The 18,293-nt window shown below is 37.7% G+C and overlaps 1 protein-coding gene across 7 annotated transcripts in view; it reads left to right on the forward strand.

Annotated features, from left to right (window-relative positions):
- Positions 1 to 18,293, forward strand: part of eml1 (EMAP like 1) — a 79,961-nt gene that overhangs the window by 10,140 nt on the left and 51,528 nt on the right. For 5 of the 7 annotated variants that reach the window (XM_038286243.1, XM_038286244.1, XM_038286246.1 and 2 more), the window contains exon 1: positions 5,828 to 5,941. The exons of 1 other annotated variant lie outside the window; for it this stretch is intronic. In XM_038286243.1, coding sequence (XP_038142171.1) covers positions 5,875 to 5,941 — 67 coding nt within the window. In that variant the 5' untranslated portion in view covers positions 5,828 to 5,874. Of the gene's footprint in view, positions 1 to 5,827; positions 5,942 to 13,714; positions 13,826 to 18,293 lie in introns of those variants that run through there. One more of the 7 variants, XM_038286245.1, reaches the window with a different exon arrangement.

Raw genomic sequence — 18,293 nt, forward strand, 5'->3', positions numbered from 1 at the left:
GGGTTGTTCATGCATATGAGAAAATGACAGGATAGATAGCAGAGGCTGTAGATGTGAATCCAGAATGTTTGCTAGCATGAGACACATGAGATTCAGCTTTTCTCCGATTCCCAGTCGGAGCTGTTCCCTCACTGCCTGAAACTGGGTCACAATTCCAGCATAAAATCCAAGAGAGCAGAAACTCCCAGCATTGGTTTGTAGTAATGCATTGTAGCAGATCCTCTTAACCCTCACATGGAAGACAGAGAGTGTTTTTTTTTTTTAGCAAGATGTCCACTGTCACTTCCACTGAAACTACAGAATCTGTAGTTCAAAAGGTTCTTTGTTTTTTTTCATAAAAGGCTTTTTGATCTCAATTTGATTGCTTTTTCCTGAGATGTGTATTTCTGTGTTTTTCTTTTGCACATTTCAAAAAACAGACATGGTGGTGATACCAGGGCAAAGTTTACAATACAAACACAGCATTTAAATGTTATACTAAAGAAGTTCAGTCCTGCCTATGTCTGTTGTAGACACGCTGCCATGTTGTGCATGCTTGTCCTTTTTCATAAACGTAATTGTAATGAAGATTAAGACAGTTGATGCCATACTGAACTCCAGAACACAGAACAGTTCATAGTAATCTATATTAATGTAGGGTATAAAGCAATCCTAAATCATTGTGTTCTACAGTGGGTCATGTTTGGTTTTATCCCATCAAGGAACAAAGTGTAGTATTTTCCTGAAGCCTCAAGCTTCATTAAGATCTAACTTTGCAAAGTGAAGTTATGACCCTTAATATAGGATCTAAAATAAAGGTCTTTAGTTGTTTGTAATTTTGATTTGGTATCTTCGCAAATTTTCTGTTAAAATTGTTAAATTTACTACTTGTTAAAATGTTAAGTGTAGATTTTATTACTCTTCTACGGTGGCCCTGAAATGCAAACTGCAACTACAAATCTAAAAGTGCAACTACATTTAGAAAAACACAATTACATTAACCTACCGGAAAAGGTAGGTACCAGTGGGAAACATGAGACATCGCTGATTGGACAACGGCGCCGTTTGACCCTTGAACCTGAAGTTGCGTCGTTTGAACAGTCCAGCTTCTTTTAAGCGTGTCTTCAGTGTACGCAAACTAACTGAAATTTAGTTTTGCTTTATGTAGTTTTGTTTTTCTTAATGTAGTTGCAGTTTGCACTTCAGGGCCACCGTACTCTTCTCTGGAGGATCTGTAACAAGAAGTCATTATTAAGGATGTTGATATAATATCATGCCAGTCAAAAATTAACTTTGTATTATTTACACATATTTTTTTAATTAATACAGTAGTTGCCTGTAATCCCAACGTTTTTGTTCGCTCTTATGAAGAGGTTGCTCACTCTATAAACCCTTATTAATCTTGGCTGGGCTGGCAGCTGTCTAGTCATCATGAGCCAAATTTAATGTTTAACTAGTTCTTTACAGCGTTACAGTAATGACTCATTCAAATCCCAGGTTGGATCAATTCATGAAAGAAAAAACAAATAACCAGGACAGGCACACAGATGGTGGCTGGATCACAGCGAGGATTGACCCCCACGCCACCCAGCTCTGGATTTGATTGTTCATAATCCCGACCCACTGGGAGACCGACTGGTCATCTGCTGACGAGAGGAATGTCATCAGTTTCCTTTTCCCTCGTTGCATAAAAGAAATAAATGTTGGTATCTGCTGGATTTGACCTTCAACAGTGAAGAGCTACAGCTGGAGAGCAGGAAGGGTAGCAACACAGGTGTCTAACTAAAGGCCAGGTTAGAGTGCTTTTTCCACAAGATGCTAAAACTCTGTTACATAAATAATATTACAATGTTGTCTAATTTTTTTCAAGTTATAACCATTAAAGATAATATATTGCACTGAGATTAAAAGTGATTGACCAAAAATGTTTAGATAATTGCGTAATGAAAGGAAAAATAATACATGGTTTGCATGCTGTGTGATGTTGTTCTTAAAAATTGAGCAGATGAATGCTGGGAAGCAGCATGGCGAACTGAAAGCTTCTAATGAAGGAAAAATAACTACTTTTTTAAAAACTGATGACGAGCATCAAAGCAGACTTAGGGACAGAATGCAAACACTAGAACCCCGTGACAACCAAGAACCAGCCAAGCACTTAGTTAATAGGGGGAGTACGTGCAACCCATTATTAAGAGAACAGGATGCAGGAGGATGGGGTCTAGAGTGGAGTAAGATGCAGGAGTTTGTCCTGCACCCGAAGGGTTGCCGGTTACAACGCCAGCTCCAGCTGTTTCTGTGGTAGGCACTTCACCCTCTGTGTCTGTTGATGGTGCTCAAAGGGCCCAGAGGTGCCTGAACACCAGGCCCACTCCTGTCAGCGTGCAGTATACAGTAAATGCAGGGAATTTACCATCTACTAATGAACTTGTAACTGAGTAAAAATGATTAATAAGGAAAAACAGTGAGGAACAATAGGAAGAATAATGAGAAAACAATGGCTCCACTAAAAAATACAGAAGAAAATAAGATAAAATCAAGTTTCATTAGTGAAAGTAATGAACTGACTAATAATATATACCACAAATAGAAAGAATAGTAGAATATGCCAGAAACTAAGACACAAAGTAAACATCAATATATGATAAAATTGCTTAAAAGAAGAACACAAAATGAAAACCCTAACCCAACAGCTGCAGATCATGACATTGCTACGTTTTGTTTGAATTAAAAATCTGAAACTGAATTGAACTACACGGCCTTTAGTGACCAGTGGATAATTTAGCAAAGAGAAGCCGGAGCAGCAGCTGTGGTCGGAGCAGGTTCACCATCTGCCTCCTGCTGAGATTCAGGCAGGATTCTGGCCCCCATTTGGGTTTGTTGTTGGATAGCAGTGGGTGGAGGGGGGTGGTAGGAGGTCTGGTTTAAGGGATTGTGCTCCTCTCATGTGAGTACTAAAAAAAAGAGAGACAGACGCAAATAAAAGCCAGACCTGTCCCTAATCTGGATACCAAATCCGCTCCACAATGAGATTTAAAACAGTCTGAACCCCCTCCAGACAAAACTGCACAGAGCTCCAAAACTTCAGAGAGGACAAAGGATGCTTACAGAGCCCTGCATGTGCACAGAGCAGGATATTCCTTTTTGTATTTGCTTAATACATCTGATTTAAAACATCTCAGAAGTGTTAAGACAGGAAAGGAGGTAGATTTAAGCATCATTTTCAGATATTATTATGTCCATGAACACGCAGTGAAGCTGTGAAAATTCAACACATATTAAAATTCTTGGGATCAGACTGAACATGTAGCGTGAACCACTGCTCTACAAAGAGCACCTTGTTTCCTTGCATAATCCCGGCTGCGGCCGTGTTCAACGCGTCTGCTGATGCTTGATGCTGTTGTGTAATGAGGGATGCAGAGAGGTGGGGGAGGCATGGCTCCAGGGTCACCAAATAGATGATGATCTGGAAGTGTTCTGACGTTTTATCTGGTTAAAGGTCAAACGGAGCCATGTTTGACTGTGAGGCACGGTAATGGCAGATACCTGCACAGAAGAAGCTTCATGGAGGTGGATGTGATCTATCTGCTGGGATGATGAGCAACCAAGTGTTTATACCCGCTGCTGTTTTTGGAGCATCTCTGTATCTGTGTGACTTGTCGGCTCTGCCTTGTGATCTGAAGAGAAAGGGGGGAAGTGTTTCAGCATGAATGTAGGCCACAGATTCTATTTTCCTAAGGATTCCCTTTTTTTTCTCCTCGTGCCTATAAATAATGCAAAGCGTTTCTCCTCTGAACCATGTACAAAAACTCTAACCCCCAGTTTAAAGTGGTACCCAATTACCCCACCATCCCAAAGCTCCCACCTCAATTTTTAATTTGGGTTTCCCTCCTCTAGTCCTTCTCCTTCCTCAGCCCCCTCCCCCTGTATCCCATTTATTTCTCTCTTCTCAGAATCCCCTGGTCTCCAGTTCCCCCTCTCCCTCTCCTCTCCGGTCCTTGTTTTAGGGATGGTTTCGTCTTTGCACAGTCTGCAGCGGTGCAGATAACACAGACAGAGAGGACAGTGTTATAATCGTGTTTAACCACAGCAGAGATGCCCCGGCAGCACTCAGCTCAAACATTTCGCTAAAGCTTTGGGGGATTGCTGATGTAGGTCGGTTACACTTGGTCCCCTTGTGACTTTGTAACATGATATATAGAAAGAGGACAAAATGAACGTCATTTAACAGAAGCCATTTTAGAGGTTAGAGGTTTAGCTTTAATGCTAAACAGTTCATCTTTTCTTCGTTATCCAACTGTGGTCCTCAACGCACCCCAGCTGATTGATCCTCAGCCATTTAGATGTGGTACGGACAACTTGCACAAGTTGAAATCAAGCTTCAATCTGGAAAAAAATCATGGTGAAGGGGGATTTAATAGAATATAGCATTTAGTTTCCTCTGTATGCTGGACTGAGATAGTAAGGGATAGGTTAAGGCGAGGCAAGGCAAGGCGATTTTATTTGTATAGCACAATTCAGGTCATGGACAGTTGAAGTACATGTAAAAGTGCTTTACGGTACATGAATTAGATAATAAAAAATAAGAAAAATAAAAGCAGAATAAAACCAAAACTAGGAGTAAAACAAGCATAATGTCAGGGTTGGGTTGAGGTTTTTGAGGAGGTCAGGAGGCAGAGGTAGGTTCTTGAAGATTTTATGAAATAACTGAGGCAAAAATCCAAAAAACCAAAGTACAACATACAAGGAACCAAAAACCAACTACTTGAGGGGAGAACTCATCTGGGGAGCCTGGAAAAGATGAGAAACCAGCACTGAGGAACTGGAGATTTTAAATGGGAGACTGAACAAAGACAGGACTAATGAGCTGATTGGGAGCAGGTCTGAACAGAGGACTCTAAAAAGGAGCTAGGGAAAAGGAGACCTACACAAGAGGGTAACAGAGGGCAACCAAGAAATACCTTAGAACTCAAATATATCCAGAAAAAAACACAAAATAGGAATTAAGCCATTAAAACTAGAAAACAAAGAAAAAATGGATAAAAGTGACACTGAAAACTCAAAAGTAAACTTAAACAGATCCAGGACTGTGACGCATAAACCACTATGGACACAAAACACTTCTTAACTTAGATTTAGACTCATGGGATTACTCCTTCAGGGAAATTCTGTTTTGTTTTGTTTTTTAAACCATCTTTAAAATGTCCCTACCTGTCTTAGACCTTGTCAGCCCCTTTAAAATCACAATGTACAAGGCCTTAGATGGTTTCTCCCTGCATGTACCACATGACAAAGCTATAAACCCAAAGGGATTTCTTAACCATAGCACTACTTTGACCTCCAGTCACCAGATCTTAATCCCATAGAGCCCCTTCTGTGATGGAATTGAGGGTTTGCATAAGTCTGTATCAACTGAGATGGGTTCACGATGATTTTTATATGTATTTTGAATTATAAATGGATATAGTACTTTTTGTATTTGCAGTTATTTTCCCTGTTCCCTGTGAGAGGAGGGGGAGGAGCTCTCTGTCAGACCACGCCCCCCTGTGTTCTTACACGCCCTCTCTGTGTGACAGGAGAAGGCTGGGCTGTCCTGAGCTTTATCTAAACACCCACAGAGCCTCTGACACACCAACGCACCCTCTCTCCCTCACAGACACACAAACAGAGCTGATCTACGCTCCCTCTGTTAAAGCTGTTTCATATTTCTGCTGGAGATCAGCTGCAGACACTCTGCTGCTTTTACAAAACACAAGAAAGACAAGAGGAGACTGCAGACATCACTCCCTTCTTCTTCTTCTTGCTCCTGCTGCTGCACCTCAGGAGTTTTACTGAGAGAAGAAAAACAAGTCGGAGTGAATGGAGAGAGCACTAAGTGGACCACAAAACTAACTGAGAATGGAGGACGGCTTTTCCAGCTACAGCAGTCTCTATGACACCTCATCCCTGCTCCAGTTCTGCAACGGTAAAACTTAATCATCCTGTTTCTCATATTCCTCTGCTGCATGTTCCCAAACCAGCTGACTGGGAGTGTTTTATGCTCCTACAACTGAGATATTCCAGCTGCTTATCCAACATGAACAGTTAATATAAAGCTCCAGTTTTACATAGTGCAGAAACCAGTAAGACTTTAGGCATTTGAACTTGCACATAAATAGAAGTCATACAGCAGAAAGAATCAAGGCCAAAATAATGTCAACATTCTGTCAGAGTCAGTCAGCTGCAGCCAAAGAGCCAGAAGCCTTTTCTGCTGTACAGTTCTGCTGATCATCTGATGAGCGATAACAGCTGTAACACAACTGGAAATTAATGTTTATTGGTAAGGAGAAAGCTCACTTTAATGGGAGGTGAGGTGTTGGAGAAGGTTGAGTCAGGGATGAGGGAAGACAGGATGACACATCAGAATGACATCATCATAACACAAAGTGGGCTTGTGTTGGCAATATATTAATGACATTCGGATTTTAGTTTTCATTAGCTGCTTGATTTTTGAATACTACTAATGCCATGGATGCTGATAGGGTCCAAACTGAAGCGGGTTTTTAAACTTACTATAAGGCTCTCCATACATGGCGGCACAGCCAGGGGGACAACTTACTGTAGGAACCAAAAACAACAAATTATTATATGCCCCAGTTGTGTGCATCCAATTCAGTAATAAATTAAGGGGAATTTGATCCTAAATAAAAAATACAGTGATACCTCATTTATCTTTTGGATTATTGTATTTAGTTCTTAACTTCCCTGATAGTTTATGCAGTAAAAGGCTCCTTTTTTTCAAAATACTGTTCATTTGGCGACTGGATGTGTTTCCGTCTCAGAAGCTAGCAGTGCCTACAGACTAGAATAGAATAGAATAGAATAGAATAGAATAGAATAGAATAGAATAGAATAGAATAGAATAGAATAGAATAGAATAGAATAGAATAGAATAGAATAGAATAGAATAGAATAGAATAGAAAGAGTTAGACCCACACAAAGGGGATTAGACCCAACACAAATTTAGTGATTTGATTATTCAAAGAGCTCCTCTTCTTCCTCCAAAGTTTTTCTTAATCTTTACAGTAAATGTGAGAGTGCTTCATTTTATTTGTTCCATCTCAACTTGTCATTCTGAAGTGCTTCAGCTTCCATTACAATGAAAAAAATCAATGCTATTTGCTGAGCAGCATAAGCACTTTTGTAGCTGATGAGAAGGAAGAAGAAAATAATGGTATCAGAAAAAAAAAAAATGAAAGATGTGGAATTACAAAGAGGATTCTGCTGGGCGTCCAGTGGGTGCCTCAGTGTTTTAATGAATAACTGATGAGGTGAATCCAGTTAAAAGCCTTCTGGATCTCCTTCAAATAAAGAGCAGACACAAAAAAGAGAAGCTGTGAAATTATGGATCATTCAGTCCATTTAGAATCATTTACTATTGGTTGCACGCATTACCAGAAACCTTATATCTGTTCGGATCAAACTGAAAACATCCAACTTGCTTTACTTGTCATGCTGCCTGACAGTTATTACAGATACTTAAAGTTGCATCCGCTTTCTGTGAAACGAGAATGACACAGAGGTGCACGTTGGTTTGACTGACCTGAAAAACAGGTGCAGCAGCAGCGTGTTCCAGGTTATGGAGGGTTTACAAGTTTCCTCAAGGAGATAATTGGCCTTTAAGCTTCAGAAATTAAAGTGCAACAGCAGGTGCAGGTTCAGGGAGCCGTTTGTCTCCTGAAGGGTTTGTTGGATCACTTTGAAAAACTTGTTGCTTCTCTCCCAGCCTGTCATTTCCCCTTATAACTTCATTTTACTTGATCCTATTTGATGAAAGACAAATACATTCCTAAAAATACAACCTTCTGTCAGGGTTTCATAATATTTGAAAAAAGATACAAAATTAAATAGCCATTTAAGGTTGTACAGCTCCTTCTAAGCAGTTGTTCTTGCTGCCATATTAAAAACACGATGAAGGTGCACATAAAGAGCAAAAGTAACATAATTTAAAAAACAAATTTCAGGATTTTGTTTTAAAAAGTTCCTAAATTAGAAAGATTCTTAAAAAGATCCTATGAAAGGTTAGTGCAAAGACCAATAGCAAAGCTTGTCTCTATATACAATCCTATTTATTGCTAATGATTAGCAACCATGTTGATGCTTTAGACTGATATCCTATCAAACTATTGCATATATTCCTTTTTTTCATTGGCTAATGAAGGAACAATGATAAAGGTAAATAATGGTTGTCGGGTAAGCTATAGGCATATGTTGGCATGTAAGGTGCACACGTGACATGCAGCAAACATTTTAACCTACAAAACTTTATTTTTGGTAGCTTTGGAATTTTTTGGTGTTTGTTTAGGTTTAGGGTGAGGGATCAGTCAGCGTTAGTTTTGTGAGTTCCTCTTTTAAATTCTCATGCACCCTCCTCACAGAATCAAGCAAGTTCCACTCCAATAATGAAAAAATTATGGGGGGGAAAAATAATAATATAATTATTTCAGGCCTTGATGCATGTCAGCATGCAGTCTGCTTAAAAGCTGGAAGTGATCAAGTTCTGATCAACTATGCTCATAAATTTCTGACCACTTATAGATAATTTGAAAACTATAAATAGCTGATCCTTCAATATGACAAAAACATGACATGATGATAAAGTCTTGTGGAAATTAGATACTTGGTTCTGATTCCCACCATTTATCCCAATGTATATGCACTAATCAGAAGTACATCAGAAGTGACTCACACATATGTATCAGTCTTGATAGCCTTCATTTTCTCTCATTGTAGAGCCATTTAATTAATTATTTTCAATACATTAGCTGATGGCAAAATAGAAAACACTGTTACATCAGTTTCAAGAAGGAAATGTTAAAATAAATAACTTTGAAAAAAATCTGGGATACATTTGAATGTTTTCAGGAATATATTTGCAGCTCTGTTGGGAAACGAAAAGCTGATTTAATCAATGACTGAGGGAACATTATGATGTCAGCACCGTTTCAACGCCATCAGTTGGATGAAATTTGAACTGAGAGTGAGAGAAGAGGAGGAAGTCTAAAGCATTAATATCTTAATATCACTCTAAAAAGTGCTGACTCAGCGTCCTCTTCTGTTACAGGAACAAAAAGACCTCATTGATTCACAAATTCAATAAAAATCTTTTAAAAAACAAAGGAAGATGCTTAACAAACTATTTTATGTAGACCAGCAGAGGTTATTGGCAGAATAAAAAAACTACATGTTAGCACTAATGTCAATTTTTTTCACAATATCTTATGAGTCTGATTTTATTCACATACATTTTTTGTAGACTTCTGTAACTAACATCCATGAGAGGCGGGGCACACCCTGGAAAAGTCCCTGGTCCATTCAAGCTAATTGAAATCATATTTGTTTTATGCACATTTCTAGCCCCCTTGAGTTTGCAAAAATACATGGATCTTCACACAGTAACCTATGGAGCAGCTTCTTGTATTTTGCCTCACCAGGGTAGCATGAAAAGGATGAGAGAGCACACATCTACCGGGCAGATCTGCATGACTGTGTTTGTCCCAAAGGCCAAACTGACATCATAGTTCTCCACTCGTTCAAATCCTCTCAGAGCAGAGCGAATGATGTCACCCTCCTTTGACTGCCCCTCTCGTGGCTCGTGTGTTGTGGAGCATCCAACCAGACTAATGTTCAGAGAACGGGTCAGCTAAACTGCCGAAATCATGAGCAGGCTGAGTTCTTTGTCTTTGGGAGGTCAGGCTAAATGGAAATTAGCCCCATCACAACCTCCAAACACATCCAGACGCGCTGGCTGATTACAGCTGATGGAGGAAGTAAACCCTTTACTGAGGCCTTTCCTCTGAAATCAGATTTAGAACAAGCTGCTTCTGGAGAAGAGCTGAGATTTAATTGTATTAGTTTGTGGTTTATAGTTGGAAATGATGATGGTGTTTATTTGTAATTGGTTTCAAGGATGCTTTGATGTATGTTGATTCATTTTTAGGGGGAAAAAGTGACCTTTTTCAAGTTCCAGTGAATAATGTGACAGTTGTTTCCTGTTTGGTCTGCATGGGCACTACCGGCGGCTATTTCCCGGAGTCCAAAATAGCTGTGTTTGCATGGTCTCTGATGTGAGGAGAAGGGATAAAAGTAAAAATATAACAAATGAATCATCCTGGAAAAGAGCAATCAGCACTAAAAAACAATGAGCTTTTCTTCAGTTTGTTGTTTTTTTTTTTACTTTTAAAAGAATTTAACCAGCATAACACCAGCATAACTTTCTGCACCATCTGCATTATAATAATTATATAATTTTAATAATTGTATACTATACTAACTAGGTATTAATCAATAGAAGTATTTCTACTTTGGAGCAAAATCCTTCCTGAGACAGAGGAAGGTCTGGGCATTATAAGGAGAACAGAGCAGACCAATAGCAACCAAGATGATGCGAGAGCCAAGTAGGAAATGTTTCTATTTTTGTTTTTTCATACAAGTCCCTGTAAATATAACAAAAAAGTGTTTGTAGTTACATTTACGTATAATTCTGTCCTTTAAAAGCATACATCTTTGCAGTCTTTACTCCAATCCTCCACCCTGGTGGATTCAAAAGGATATAAACATATGTTGCTATTTATAACTAGTCAGTCCAACCAAAATGTACTGGTAAATATTTGGTTTGAAATAAACCCAATGAAATGGCAAAATAATAAAAAATAAATAAATAAAACAGCATCTTCTTTTGTTATATTTCTGCCATTGAACCATATACTTATTATATGATTATACAACTAGGGGGGCGCTAATTACACTTACCTAGTTTTCCTTTTCTGGAAAGCTAAAGTTGGAAATCAATGTGAGCAAATATCTTCTATCAAGTGGCAGAAATATATGATCAAGTTACCAAACCTATATTTTGCTTTAGTGTCTCCCTAAATCAGTGGATGGTTTGTATTCTTTTGCTGTTATTTATCTGGAATCTTAATAGATCTGAACCAGATGCAGCTGGGGATACATTTAAAGTACTTTAAACATCTTTTGAAAAGGCACAGTACATTTATATAGAAGGCCATAATTAGTCACTTAGTGGATTCAGATACTCAGACTTGTATTGGTGTGAATATTTTTGAGAAGCTCAGCAGAATTTCAGCTTGAATCTGTATGAAAATCTAAGAAAAGGCTAAAGATTAGGGTGATAGAAACAAGGCCTTCTAACCTGGAGCTCCACTGAAGATAAGCTGCCCATAGAGAAGACAATACTTTGTTTTCTTTTTTACAAATAATAGATTTTTTTTACATAACTATAATAATTGAACTTTATTGATCTCACATTGGAGAAATCTACCTCTGCATTTAACCCATCCTCTTGGGGAGCAGCGGAGGGGCTCAAACTCAGAACCTCAGTATCCCAAGCCACTAGGCTGCCTCATGAATAATTCTGGGCTTTAACATACTGAGCCAGTGTTGTAAATTCATGAGCTAACAAACCCTCATGCAGCCTTGTTGTAAGTGGATCAATCAGATTATTTTGATTTCTCCATCATAAACGGATCATAAACAACCATTTCTTCTTGTGTTTTGAACAAATCTTTTTGTTCCACCTTCAAAGAAATAAACAGAGCTGTGAGTTCATAAATAAAGTAAGTAGGGATTAATTAGTGAAAGTGCAGCCATAGCTGAGCAGATGGGGAGGGGTGAGGCGGGAGTTTGATAAAGATTGAAGGTGCTTTGATGTTCGTTGGAGATATGTTTGATGCACAGGTGACAGGACTTCATCCAGTCTCCTCCTCTTCTCCTTGGCTCTGCATCTATAGACGTCTTTGTCTGATCTTTGATTGATGATAGCACGTGGAGACGGATTAGGATTAGAGTCCAACTCACGTTACCTAGCAAGGATGAGCTGCACAGGAAGCGGGAGGAGGTGTTGGCGTTGGAGCGTTTTTAGTCTACTTTAATCTGCTTCTCACTGACTGTGAAGCTGAATGTTGATTTCACTTCTTTTCTTTCATGTCGTCCATGTTGACATGGTCACACCAATAGACTAACACAAACTACACCAGAATGAATGATGTTAAGGTAGAAAATTAGGAAACCATGTGAATCATCACTCATCTGTATCTACATGTTTCGGAGGATTGGTCCTATAAATATCGACCTGCAAAGGATCACTTATCTGCTCCTGCTGATTCATTTAACGGCTCACATTGATTTCCAATATCTGTGTCAGTGAGAGGACACATCTCCATGCAGCTGTCTCTCCCCCAGTTTAAGCTCTCCCCTTTATTTTGTTTCTTTTTCTCAAGTATTTTTCCCCTTCATCTTCCCATCAGACTCTCCCACTGTCTTTATTTGATCGTGTGGAAGATCCCCACGTGGAGTTCAGAGCTCCCCTCTGTTTTTCTTTTCAATTCTTAATCTACAGTCAGTCAGATAGTGAGCTGTGCGATTTAGGCCGCCCAACTCCATCCTCCCATTTATCTCCCTCCTTTTTTATCTCCCTCTTTTCCTGATAAGGTTTGCTCAGCGGGTTTTTCTTCAACGCTACTAAAGAGTGAAAAATGTACCATGAAATGATACCCAGACAGGCAGCTTATGCTCAATAAATGCATGCAGCGATACTGAGCCCCTGTTTAACCAGATGCAGACGGTACTTATAATTGTTAAAATATTAAGCGGTGTATACACATTAATGTTGTAAGTACAGTGATCTATCATGCAGTTCTAATATTATCATATTAAACAAATGAATGACTTCTCAAAAATATATTCACAAAACAATTTACAAGATAGAAGATTAGATATAAAAGAATGAACAAAGACTAGAGAGATGAGAAAAAATATTATAAAAATATATGAGAGGATTTATTGTCATGTTAGCATAGATAAACTAATGCATAAACAGTATTTTTGCTACAAAGACTGATGGTAAATATACAGAATAAAGGTCAGCTGCTTTCCTACTGTGTTACTGTATTTCAAATAGCTCTATAATTGTTTTCAGGTCAACAGAAGTTTCAACCAACCACTGCTTTATCAGGCAATGGGTTAAACTAAAGAGTCTATCAAACATAAAAATATCATCAACCCCACGTTTTTCTGTAAAAGTGGCCTTTGGTTTGTAAAATCTTGGCATAACATTTGTTGTTAATTGGCATTTGATAAAATGATTTTTATTAATATAAAGATATCATAAATGACATAAAAATACTTGCTAAAAAGTAAAAAAAAAAAAGAAAAATGGGACTAAAAAAATAATTATCCAATTACAAAACCTTGAGGAACCCCAAAAAGTTTAAGAAGCCTTCACTCCATGACATTTTTAATTCAATACAAGAAAATTAAATATCTTTGCATACATGGTAAAATTTTAATCAATCATTTCTTTCATTAAAAATATATTCACATTATTCCACAGATGCTCTACAGAGTCAAGAGGAACATTGATCAAATAAAACAGATAGACTTAGTTTCAGACATTTCTTGTCATTTTTTGTACACCGTGTATATAAAACAAAATTTTGTTTTGCAAAGCTCCCATGTCTTTTCCATTTTCTTAAAGTGCAGCAGTGATCAAATGTAAACATGGTGAAAAAAAACGCATTGATATGGTCAGTTTGATGCAGAGTCTGTGACATCATTTAGAGTTTTTTCAACATTCGGCTCTCTAAAGGCAGTGGGGAAGAAACTGTTTCCGAATCAGCTTGACCTGCATCAATTGCTGCGAAGCCTCTTCCCAGAGGGCAGCAGGGAGAACAGTCCATAGTGGGTTTGTGAGGAGTCACTGATGATGTTACAGGCCCGGGACACGCAGCACTGGGATGAAGTGTCTTTTATGGAGGAAAAGAGAAGCAAATGGTTGTTTGATCGTTACAGGTATGACTAACATCTGCTGATGTAATTTTTTCTTTTTTATTGTGATGGAAAAGTGAAAGCAGTGGTTTCCCATCATGAACCATAGATACTAGTACATTTCCTTGATTAAAATCAGCAGTAAAAAGGAACAAGTTTCCATGAAAATGTGCTTATAAGACTGACGAGAGAAACTGTTCAGGCAAGCTCCCAGCATGAGCTAAAATATAAAAAAATTTGGTCATGATGTGTTGAAATAGTCACTTTTGTCATTTTGAAAGCATGAGTTTATTAAACCTTCTTATGAAGGAATTATTTCTAAAAATACTCTAGCAACAGTCAACCTGTGTAGGACTTAAAAGCATTTCTATGCACCTCAAAAGCTTCCAAGTATACTCTTTTTTTCCTGCACACTCTTTCTTGTCTTATCTTCACTGACACACATTTCAGCAGCCTCATCTTGTGACCTACTAAAACAATCAGGCATGTAAAACAGCAGTGTTGTAATTCCTGTGCTAAATATATATATGTACTCTGAATATGCATGTACAATTAGAGCTTCTGAAGCTGAGCTTTATGAAGGTTATGTGCAATATCTGTGCTGGAAAATGTGCATTAATGCTTATGTCCGCATGTTCATCATGTGCGAGTGTGTATGTGAATGCCGTTCGTCACAAGGTCGGGAGATGAGACACGCAGGCAGCACAAGACCTTGGACAGTTTGTCACAGATGCTTAAAAATACCTCAGCAGAGCCAGAAACAGAACAGAAAGTGGGGTGCTCTCAGTCAGTGCTGTGATTTTAAGTGTGCTCAGCAGAGCGTGGAGTGTTACCTGTGGGGGAAAGCTACTGGTAATAAATCAAACGCGGCAGCTGAACCCACAATAGATGGCATTATTTTTAGTTTCTACTTTATAAAAGACACTTGAGGCGTGGAATTTGTTATTAAACACTTGCAGTGTTAGAAAGTACTCGTTTTCACTTTTTATCAGTTTTTATGTGATTCTTACATGTTTCGATCAGCTAAAAAACCCTAACATATGAGAAAGATATCTTACAAAATAGATTTTAGAAGTGTTGCTGTTTAGTTGTCCAGCAACCAGGTAATTAGTCTGACTGATTTAAGTTCTACTGTTGTTTGCATTTATGATTTCATTCAGCCACAGTAATAGACTTTCCAGCAGAAAGAAGTTTAAAGAGACATTTTATAAGTTTTTACTGAAAACCCTTAATGATCCTATTTGAACCTTTATGGCTAAATAATTATCTGATTAGCAAACTGACACCTCAGTAGTTCAGCACCAATGCATCTATAAGGCTGTAGCCTATTTACCTGAGTTTATTTCAGGTTGGAAGTTCCTGCACTGTTCTGGGGTGTGACGTAAAGCGTGTCCATGTTAAATGGCTCCACCCTGGCAAACAATTGAAACATTATAATTACAATGTATTATGCAGATACTCAGAACAGTCCATCATCCAGCTCAACTGGGACATCAATGATAACATGTAAGGGGAAAAGATGTGTCATGCATGAGCGTGAGCTATGAGAATGAGCTAACAAGTGCTGCAGTTATGTGTTTTGGCCACAGGTGGCAGAATCCACAGAAAACTTTGTAATGCCTCTTTAAAGGTATAGTGGTTGATGTTCTTTTTCTTGGTGGATCATCAAAATAAGTGGTCCTCTTAATTGTCAATCATTCTGGTGATATGTTTGCATAAGGCCGTCCTACGCGCTCGTCCCCTTTTTCACTCACCATTGGTGAGTCTGACATGGTTGAAAAATTGCCCATCTTCTTTTGGAAAGTAAGCTTGTATGAGCGATGCAAATAGCAACTTTTAAACAGAGGGAACGCCTGTTAAACGTGTGCAAGAGCGTGCATGAGTCCATTTCCCCTCGTACACGCTGTTGCACACGTTTAACAGGGATTCCTTTTTTTTTTCCAAAAGAGAAGAAGTTGGGTCTTTTACAAAATCATGAAAATCCTCCACTATACCTTTAAGGTAATTGTATCTAATATTAGTACAGCTTTCACCACTCTGCTCCAAAGTCCTAGATTTTGGTTATCTTGTTTGTTTCATACTTCCAAAAAGTATTTAATTATTTAATTAGTCAGCCTGGAAGATATTTCACCAAAGTTTATTGGTATCATCAAGACGCTAAAGATGCTTGTTTGTTTTAGTCAGCAGTAAATTAAATGTTTAAAATCATGTATGCCAAATTTTCCAAACTTATTTCTTACTTATGAATCATGATCTTAATAGAGGAGAGTAATGTCTGCTATGCTTTATTTGTTGATCTGGATAATTCGGGAACCTCCTGAATGAGTTGCAGATTCACTATTGGAGTCGTTTACGTCGTCTCACCACTCTTCCCTGTTTCACGTTGATAATGGTTCTCCCCTTTGTTTCTCTGGACCATCTACAGACAGATATATGAATTTCATACATAACTGTTATCCTATTACTCTTTATTAAGATTCAATTCAGAAATTTTATTTTCCTCACACTGCTCTTTGTCACAGTTAAATCGTGATTTAAACAAAAAAGCTATATTATTTTAATTCTAGGCTGGGTTGGAAATTATTAGAAAAAATGGTTTATGTATCTGACTTGATTAGTCTTTACATCTTTTTGAGGCAATAAAAGATGAACAGAAGAAATCTATAAGAGGAAGAACACTTTTTATTTGTGTGAAAGCTTGGGCAAATAAATATCTGTCCTTTGATGTGTGCAGCTCTTCAACAAGACATTTAGAATCAATTAGACATGAATCCATTACCTTATACAAGGTGAATGTTAGCTGGGCTGTGTCAGCAAATTGGTTCCAGTGACACCTAGTCATCAATTTGTCTGCTGCTTATTTGCAATCGGTGGCTGGTCGTGATGTTCATAAATATAATTCACCCTCTTGGTGCCTGCTGTGCAGCTTCCAGAGATTAATCTGTAACCTAATTGGTCTCCTGCATCTGCTATTAAAGCAGGAAGGAAGGGGAAAGCCCAATCTTTATGTGAGGGAGTGTGCATCCCCCACAAGGCATGCACTCTGTAACAGATGGGCAAAGGAAGAGCAGAGAATCCCATTAGAAATTCCATCAAAAATTGATTTGTCAGACCACAGATGCAGAGATGAGAGAAGAAACAGTCTTTTCTTTTTCTATTTATTTATTTATTTGGTTTGCTTTAAAACTCTCATTTTATGTTGCTGAATATCAAGTTTTTATTTAACTCAGTTTCAGATGAAACAATAAAAACAACAAAACCGGAAGAAAAACTTTATACTGGATTCTAGGGAAGGAAAATAGTTTAAACTGATTAATTTGCAGAAATATTCATATTAAATGAATGCAGATAGCAAATTCTACCTTTATATCTTCCCACCTTACATGTTCAGATTTCTAATCACATGGTTTAGTTCTATTAAACAATGATAAAGTTCTTTGACCAGTTTAATGAGAGAGGATCACCCCAGTTCTTTAACTGGTTTGTGAGATGAATGATCTTCAGTACATAAAATGACATTCTAGAAGAAAGCATTTTATGATGACATTTAAATTAATAAGGGATTTAAAATGTATGAATTGTGTATCAGTTTGCTAAATGCCTAAAATTAGTTTTGGTTATTTTGTTAAGAATCTTAGCTAAAATCTGAGGAGGTTGAGAAACCTGGATGAGAAAGTCACCTGAATTCATCAATTTTTATCTTTCTAGTGCTGAGAAAATATTTAATTTGCTTATTTTGGTCCAAAATTGGGTCCTGAGCCTTGATGATATTGAAGTAAAATATTTACTGTGTATCTAACTCCATTCTGCAATTTGAAACAAATCTGTTTTAATGCCTGAACTTGAGCTCACAGTAAAAAAAAAACACACAATCCATAAAATACACTGCAAAAATTTAAATTTAAGTAAGTCAATTAGTCTCGAAATACATTTGTTTCCTCTTGATTTAGTACAATTCGAGACAATTTGTTAATGGAATAAGATGATTTATGTTTATGATAAGAAAAACAACTCTGTTATTTTTTTTCAACTGCATAATTAATGCATAATAAAGTATTTTATCTTAGATTTTATCTTAGGGGCAAAGATGCTCACTCAGTTGGCAGATAATATTATTTACCTGCTTATATTTATGGCAAATGACTAATTTTAATGAATTTTTTTTATTATTTCGAGATGCCTTTTTTAAGTGCAGTGTCTTTTATTCCTCAAGCACAAAGCATCTCTGCAATATTTATCTGCCACATTAGTTTATTTGAGGGTTTTTTTTAGGTCTGAGGCCATTGGTTAAGCTTATTTTGCAAAATGAGATTTGAAAGGTGTTATCAGAGGAAATTAGCATACTGGAGTGCATTTTTATATAAAGTGACGCCTCATAGTGCTCCAGTCCAGTGTGCTGCAGCCAAACATACTTTAATGTCACAATGCAAGAGCTTCAGTGATCTACCTGATATCTACTGTAAGAGCCGGCATCTAAAAACAGGCTTGTAGA

Source organism: Cyprinodon tularosa, unplaced genomic scaffold, assembly GCF_016077235.1.
Source record: "Cyprinodon tularosa strain WSP-4 unplaced genomic scaffold, ASM1607723v1 ctg222, whole genome shotgun sequence".
NCBI lineage: Eukaryota > Metazoa > Chordata > Actinopteri > Cyprinodontiformes > Cyprinodontidae > Cyprinodon > Cyprinodon tularosa.